Source organism: Crocodylus porosus, unplaced genomic scaffold, assembly GCF_001723895.1.
Source record: "Crocodylus porosus isolate Cpor-Errol unplaced genomic scaffold, CroPor_comp1, whole genome shotgun sequence".
In the NCBI taxonomy this organism is placed as follows: domain Eukaryota; kingdom Metazoa; phylum Chordata; order Crocodylia; family Crocodylidae; genus Crocodylus; species Crocodylus porosus.
The window spans coordinates 6,378,557-6,387,090 of record NW_017728909.1 but is presented as its reverse complement, the minus strand read 5'-3'; the positions used below and the strand labels follow the sequence as shown (position 1 = coordinate 6,387,090).

General features: G+C 46.7%; 1 protein-coding gene across 1 annotated transcript in view; it reads right to left on the bottom strand.

Moving 5' to 3' along the window:
* LOC109307664 (unconventional myosin-Vb-like) overlaps positions 1–8,534 on the bottom strand; it is a gene marked incomplete at its 5' end in the record, with an annotated part of 224,144 nt that overhangs the window by 134,551 nt on the left and 81,059 nt on the right. The window contains one exon of the mRNA XM_019531676.1: positions 7,019–7,175. Coding sequence (XP_019387221.1) covers positions 7,019–7,175 — 157 coding nt within the window. The remainder of the gene's footprint in view (positions 1–7,018; positions 7,176–8,534) is intronic.

Here is an 8,534-nt window from a genome sequence, read left to right as displayed (position 1 = left end):
GGCAGGAAGACCCTTAATTCTTAACCCATTACAGTGGCTTCACAAGAACACACTCATGTCCTTCACACATTTGTGAAGGAAAAGGAATTTTTTCATTTTATTTTACTGTGCTGCCCACTACCTACAGCAGCACACTCTAGCACTTAGTTTAGATGCAGACCTAAACAAGCAGGTTAGCTCCAAGGAATCAGGCTAGAGTTTTTGCTGGCTTTCAGCTGCTGCTCAGCATTGAGCAAGTGCATTACTTTTTAATGGAACAAGAGACCACTTGCTGGCAGAGCCCTAACAGTTTGCGTCAGATACACAACAATTAATTATCTTAGCTTTACAAATTGAAATTGAAGTTGGCAGAGGAAATACAGATTTATTTTCAGCGCACAGGAAGGAGCCTTCAGAGAAAAATATTGAGAAATTAGAGCAGATAATAAAAGTGAGCTCTCCCTGTACTTAAAAAATGCCATATGGACGAAGGCATATTTAGCTGCGCCAGGGAAATGCTAGGACTGAAACAACCTCAGTATTGGTGAAACCGATGGACATATAGTCACCTCACCTTCTCTTCCCTTCACTGACCCTCAAAGACAACTTGGCTCTCTCAGATAATGTACTCCAGTGTCTGTTTTATCAATGAGAGTTGAATACAGTAAGTAAAACTATCCTGTTCCCTTAAGAGTCAGGTATGGGGCAGTACTCTGACTGTCTGTACTTAACCCAGAAGAGTAAAAAGCCCGAGGTTGAATCCATTCAGTTTTCACAGGTTAGTTTAAGTTGCGTAGATTGAACTGCTAAGCAGGGATCTGGGTTTTCCATTGGCCATAGAAAAATGTCCATTTTCTCCTTTAAGGAGAAAAAGCCAATTTTCCCCTCCTTTCAAGGAAAAAAATAAAATGCGGGAAACAGCAGGTTTCCCCCTGCAGGCTGCCAGAGTTCCAGCCTGCCAGGGGCTGGGGGGAGTGGGAGGTGGGAGGTGGGGCAGGAACACCACGTGCATATGTGCACGCACATGCATGTGGCAGCCACACAGCGTGGAGGGCGGCTCCCACAGGGAAGTCTGGGGGGTGGGGTATTGAGGCCCCCATACTGAGGAAGAGAGGGAGGGAGTTGGGCAGGGCTGGGAGTGCTGCCCAGCTGGGGCACTGCATGGGGCCCGGGGCCGGAGCAGGAACGTGCAGACGCAGGGCCCAGCTGGGGAGCGGGTGGAGCCACAGGCAGCTCATCCAAGGAGCCGACTCCCAGCCACCGCCCACACTCCCGAGGAGGGCAGGTATGGGAGGCAAGGCCACCCAGATTCTTGCGTGGGGCAGGGGCAGATGTGGGCTGACCACTGCAGACTCAGGGCTCACCAGCCTACTGCCCTTCACCCAAGAGGCTCTGCGGCCCAGCAGGAGGGATGCATTGTACCAGGGCAGAACAGGGCATGGAGGCTCAGTGCCGCTGCTGGGAGCCCCACCATGGTGATTGTTGGGGGGGGGGGCAGTGGGGGTAGCAGCACGGAGTTGTGCCCCATGCTGCTGCTGGGTGGGCAGGAGCAGTGAAGGGGTCCTGGTTGCAGCGCTGAGCTTCTCCGTCCCGCTCCACCTTCCTGTGTTGGGTCTTGCCTGCTGGGCCCCAGAGGGAGGGCAGCAGGGCAGGAAGCCCCAAGCCTGAAGCTCCCAGCCTGCACCCCTTGCCACTGCCCCACCGGGAGCTCTGCTGCAACTACACAGCCTGTGGCCAGGAGGGATGCTGTAGGGCAGGAGTGAGAGGCCTGGACCCATGTCCTGGTGAGCAAAGGGGGCAAGGAGAGCTTTGAAACCCCAAAAATCAAACGCCAAAATTTATAATTAATTTTATTATAGTGATTGAGGGACTGGTAGGCTTCCAAATTGCTTCAAAATTGTAAATATATAAATAAAACATTGTGTTCAGAGAGAGCGCGTGAGAGAGATTTCATTTAATTCATGGAAAAACAGTTTTTTGTTTTAAAATCAGAAAAATTTGGGATTTTTAAAAAACAGAGAAAACCAGGATCCCTGCCAATAAGCAAGTGAACAGACATTCATTTTTGATTCTACAAATGCTGCCACATGCCTGCAGCGGCCCAGGCCAGAAGCTGACAGCTTGGGCCAATGCTGGCCCTTCCACCCTGAGAGGGTGAGTTTGCAAGGGAGTGCAAGGCATCCTGGGATGCTGGGACCTGTGAAGTAACTTGAATCCAGAGGAGATCTGAGACAGAGGTTTAATAAAGCGATTTAACATAAATCAGTTAAGCCTGATACTGCATCCATTCAAGTTTATCTGAAACTGGCTTCAGTCATTTTGAAAGTGGTTTATATGCACTGAACTTCTGTTGCATTTCAGATCTGAACTGGTTTCTGACCACTTATACTGGTTTGTGTGCAACATTTGACCCTAGCCCTGCAATGGCATGAAAAGTTGATTAGGAGAGTCTTTTCCATCTTTTACTGTGTGGTTCTGCTCTGGTAGCCCCTGATGTTAAAAGGGAACCGAAAGCACTCTGCCAGGATTGAAATCCACTCATTAAAGCAGAATGGATTTGTATTGCCTCAAGCTCCTGGCAGTTAAGAGCTCAGAAGAAAGCAGAAAAGAAGAAAAACAGAGGAAGCCACAACACCCTGCAAGAAGGCACTGGGGATCCACGCCTCAGAACGGAACGAGCAAGAGCTGACAAATTTAAGCGAGGAGTACTTAACAAGGCAAAGAGCTTCTTGATGAAGGACACTAATCCTTTTCCAGAACAACACTGGTGAAGCCTGAGTTTCAAAAGAAATGATGCAGTAGCAGACACTTCATTCAACTAAGTGGACCAGCGTTCACAGTAGAGAAGCATGAAGGCAGAACTTGCTGAAAGCCACAAAAGAAGTGCCCCGATTGCAATCAGCAGACATCTCTTCAGAGAAGCTTGGTTAGTTCAGGACTCAACTTTTTTAAATGATCCTAATGCTGATGATAGCTGCCAGATGGATACGGCCAGGTGTTGAAGTTCTCTCTTCATCCAAAGAATGGGCACAGGAGGACAACAGCAGCGCACCCTCCCTTACCAGGGTCCCCCAGCCTTGACCCCTCAAGGTCCAGAGGACATAACCCACTCAATTACAATTTCATTTTATTTGCACTTTACCCAGAGCGTTGAAGCAGTGAGTTGGACATGAATTGAAATGAATCCTGCCTCAGAGATCAAGACAGACATACTGAAGCGGAGATGGGCCCTACGGGCAATGCCCAAGAAACTGGCCAACAACCAGTGACAATGATTTTCTAGCGGAGGCATGTCTACACTTGAGCCATTAGAAATTACCTATTACATCAGGTCACAGAGCGTCTTCACAAGAGGGTAACTGGCAGATCAGGATGAGCAAACTTATCTACAGTAACTCCATGCCAAGTTAGAAATGCACTGAAAGGAGGCTGTACTACTGACCTGTCCCTGTCAACAGGTGGGGGACTTAAGGACATCAGATGGTTCACTAAGTTCACAACGAATATGTGCTCATCTTATTTCTATCATTGCCTGCTGGGGATCAGAGGGTATTCGCCACCCAGAACAGGAAGTGTCCGTCATCCCAGATAACTTATTGTGCAATAGTGGCAGGTCTCCAGACCCGAAAGCAGCAGCGTGTGCTGTGCGTATGGTATCTGCAATAAAGTCAGCCGTTAATCAATATTTCTTCAGTCACTTTGCAGACAGTAAAAGGATTAAACAGAGCTGCTGTCCAGATGCCCTGAGCAGCTGTAAATAAGAATTGCTGCAACTGCTAAGACATCAGTTAGAGTGGCCCCACTCAGTGCTCCCATAAGCAGATTCTCTGTCAGATCCTCATCTGCCCCCAAATCATAAACCCTTCGGCTGTGCCTCTGTGCAAGGGTAAGACCTGAACCCTGATCTGAGGTCCAGAAACGAGGCCATTCAAGCTTCTTAGGCAACGCTTGCATCAGACATGAAGGCTGAAGGAGTTTGATAGCTAAGTGCTCTGGAACCAGCTGCTACCAAAACTACATCCGAGGCCAGCCCGAGCTTCTGTTAGTACGACTGCCTAACCACTGTTGTGTGCTCAATACAGACAGTTTTCTGCCGCTGAATTCTTTGAAAAGCCTATTTACCTAAAAATCAGCTAGTGAGAAGTCTGGATTTCTTGGCTAGGCATATACCTATCTTTTAAGCAGAAAGCAGGGCAGATTTGTACCTTACCACTTGTATACCTTAAGTACTGTGATTTGCAACATATTTACACCAAATATCATTAAATATTGTAAACTCTTTGGGGCAGGGACTATATTTTTGAACTTCATGTCAATCCCAGGCATGTAAAATGTTAGTGCTGGCCACCCTGTACATGGCTGTATTACTGATAAATAACAGTGAAGGAACATTTCAGGGTTGGCCAGCAGGGATTTAAGATATTACTGTAATGGTATCTCTTTTACAAAACATGATTTGAAAAGAATAGCAATAGGAACAGGGAAGGACAAGGCAAGAAGACCTTGCATTAAGTTCAACAAGGACAAGATAATCTCATGAGGTTCAACAAGGACAAGTGCAAAGTCCTGCACTTAGGACAGAACAAGCCCATGCACTAGGACAGGCTGGGGGCTGACAGGCTGGGCAGCAGCTCTGCAGAAAAGGACCTGGAGGTTACAATGGACAAGCTGAATGAGCCAGCAGTGCGCCCTTGTTGTCAAGGCAGTAAATGGTATACTGGTCTTCATTGGTAGAAGTGTCACCAGCAGGCCAAGGGAAGTGATTATTTCCCTCTATTCAGCACTGCTGAGGCCACCTCTGGAGTACTGCATCCAGTTTTGTTTTTTGTTTGTTTTTTTAACAGCTGTAAGCAGCCTAAATGATTAATGTTTTGCTCATATTTGTATCGAGCTACAAGATGGAAGAGATGGAAACTCAAATTCATTCCACACAGAAAACCAGCACTTCTAATTTATTAAATGGAACTTTAATGTTTAGGATACAGATTTTTTTTTTTTTTTTTTAAATCAAACCATGGTACACGTTTACCACTAACTAGTTTATTAAACACTAGTGTCATCTATTATAGTATTAGAAGTATGAACCGTGGTTAGTTAATTCAACCAATTATTTCAGGTCACCCTGGGAAAAGTTTTCTAAAGTGCCTAGGTGAAACTTATTTCAAACGACAGGTTTCCTTCTATTTATGCAGGTTGGATTTATGTGAATTTGCTTGTATGCGATGACCCTTTCATACCTGAAATTCATTATATGCAAAGTAAACTCACATGTATGAGATCGGCACAGGCCGATCTTATGCAATAGACATAGGCGTGCTCCGCCTTCCCCCAAGCAGGTAAGTCCAAGTTTGTGAGGGCTGTGAGCAGGGGGGAAAGGGCCGTGGACTCGAGCCCCGCTCACCCACCCCTGAAGAGCCTGGTGCTGCGGCCAGCCCAAGTCTGCAGTGGCCGCCAGCCCCAGCCTGCTCTCATTCCACTGCAGGCAGCTGCCTGCCCCTGCTGCAGCTGCTCTGGCAGCGGCCAATGCAAGTAGCTTGCAGCCACTGGGTTGCACCGTGCCCCGAACTCCCAGGCACGGTGCAGCTCAACAGCTGCAAGCAGGCAGTGTCTACTGCTCCCACAGCCACCTGCAGCCGGATGGGAGCAGGCTGGGACCGGCAGCCCCACACACCCCACCCCCAGCACTGGGAAGAGCCCGGTACAGCTGCTGACCTGAACCTGTAGCAGCTGTCAGCCCCAGCCTGCTCTAGTCCAGCTGCAGGCAGCTGCCCACCCCTGCTGCAGCTGCTCTGGGAGCAGCAGATGCTGCCTGCCTGTAGCTGTTGGGCTCCACTGCGCGCCAGGGGGTTCAGGGCACAGTGTAGCCCAGCAGCTGCAAGCAGGTGACATCAGCCCCTCCCAGGGCTGCAGAGGGGGCAGGCAGGACAAGAGCAGGCTGGGGATGGCAGCTGCTGCAGGCTCAGGCCAGTGGCAGCTCCAGGCTGCTCCTAGTGCTCAGGGTGGACAGGTGGGGCTGCTGCCCACCCCGAACTCCATGAAGAGCCTGGTGCTGCCCCTGCTGCAACCCTGGGAACAGCAGACGCCACCTGCTTGCAGCCACTGGGCTGTGCCACGTCCCTCTCCCCGTCCCTTCCCTAGCCCCAGCCTCACTCCCTCACTGCCCTGGGAACTCATCCCCATCTGTTTCATTGTAAACTGGATTCATTTTATGCAAATTCAGTTTATGTGCCGTTCCCTGGGAATGCATCTACCGCAGAAGTTGAGGGATACCTGTACTTGCAATCCATGGTTTCTGCTATAACCACCCCCTGGCCTTGTGTGCTACAGTATTTTAGTTTAGAGCATGGAAAGAGTTTGAAAAGTTAATGTTTACAACTCTGTACATAAGGAAAGGGACCAAAAAGGCTATTTAACTGAAGTGCCCCAAACCATACAGAAGCAGGGAGTCAACCATTACTAAGCAGAGGGTTCTTTTTCCATGAGCTGCAGAATAAGCCTCAATTATTGTGCCATATTTTTAATGCTTGACCTCACAAGTTAGATACTTTCCCACTCATTCATATACAGAAGAAAACCAGCCTTTAACAACAGCATTTAGTGGAGGGCTCATTGACGCAATACATTTTATTACATTATTTTACTACATTATGCTAATTGTATAACTTAGCCTATACTATGCTATGCTATATTCAATTCAAATTTCATTTTAAGATAGTTTATTTTTAAAGGAAAATTTGAATTATAATTTTAAAAATATCCTATTTTTCTTCAAAAACAAAATATAAAAAAAATTAAAAAACACAAAAACCCATTTTTATAAGTAATCAAAAAATCTATTTTAAATCATCAATTTTTATTCACCCTGCATTTTTCCTATTTTAGTTCTTACCATATGGGTATCGTTACTGAACACAGGAAATGCCCAGCATGTTGAAAAACTTCCATCTAGGAAACATTACTGAGTTTGCTTGGCATAAATGCATAACCAAATAGTCCAAATAGAACAAAAACCTAAACACCGGTTTGGGGCAGGCTTTACCTCCATGATTGGACTGGATGCGAGGACCTTTGCTTCGATATTGGTGTCGCTGGCAGAGCCCCCAACAGTGGCAAAGAAACGCATGGCATATTTGGCAGAGACGGTCTTTCCAGCACCCGACTCTCCACTGACGATGATGGACTGGTTCTTCTCATCCCTGCAGAGCAGAGAAGAAAGACTTGTAAAAAACACATCAGTTTCTAAAAATTCAGGGGTTTGGTCTACAGCTTTCCAGGAATCTTGCACCTGCACACTTGTCGCAGTTAATTTATTCTGCTAAGGTCAGGAAAAGTTAAAATTAAGTTTTCACAACCTATTGTAGAAAGAATCGATCACACATGATGCAAGTCTGAGACATTTCATAACTGGTATATTTAAGATGCTTCTGGGCATCTTAAAAACAGGATTCCTTTAATCTCACCACCCACTGCCATGATGCACAATGCATCACGCCTTTTATCACCTAGAAAGAATATCCTGGCATTTATGACTCTGAACTCTACAATACTCCAACAATAACCTGCCTGTTTTAAGACTCCTCCTACCAAAACTCAACAAGAATTTGCTGGATATTCGCCATTAACTACTGTGCTCTTGGTCTCCTGCTCCGATGCTTGACTCCTGCTTTCCAGTATATGAATAACTGTATGCACATATAATACTAATATGTCTTAATTGTGGAACTCACTGGTGTAGGATACAAGATGTGAAATGAATGTTCCCCAGAATGATAAAACACTGGACTTGCTATGTCAAGCACTTAGAAGTTAAGAAGCTGCAGAATTTAGGCTGCCGTGACAAAATCATTTGGACTATTTATCATAAGCATCATAAGAACACACAATTGCTACACAAATCTGAGCGCCTGAGCAGGGCTTTTGTTCGTTTGGAAACACTGATGGCACAGGCATCTCTTTTACATGAGGGTAAATTCCCTGTCAAAATTCAAGGCAGGGAACTATAGCATGACGGGGGGTCATGGCTTCTTAATTAAGTAGTTGTAGGATTTCTTTTTAAGCCTGGGTAAAGGAAACATGCCTCTCCAATACAGCTGAAGAACTGAAGCTCAAAAGTTGGCATTCAATAAACTAAACATCTAAATACAAAGTACTAGGAACTTCAGCTATCGGCACTGGTGCCAGCGTATCTTAGAATTAGAGAACAGATGCTGTATATTCAAATGGACACGCATGGAAACATAATAGAATATGGTCAGGGTCATGGTCTTTGAGAGATAGTTTCATGGCTGGTCGGGTCGGAAGAGATCTGAGCAGATCATCAAGTCCGACCCCCTGCCATGGCAGGAAAGAGTACTGGGGTCAAACGACCCTGATATCTAACCTAAACCTACCCTCTGCCAGCTTGTGACCGTTATTCCTGGTCACTCCTGGGAGTGCTCAGGGGAACAGGGACTCCCCCAATGCCTGCTGGTCCCCCCGACTAGTTTGTCAACAGGCCACTAGATCCCCCTCAGCCTTCTCTTGTGGAGGCTGAACAGGTTCAGGTCCTGTAGCCT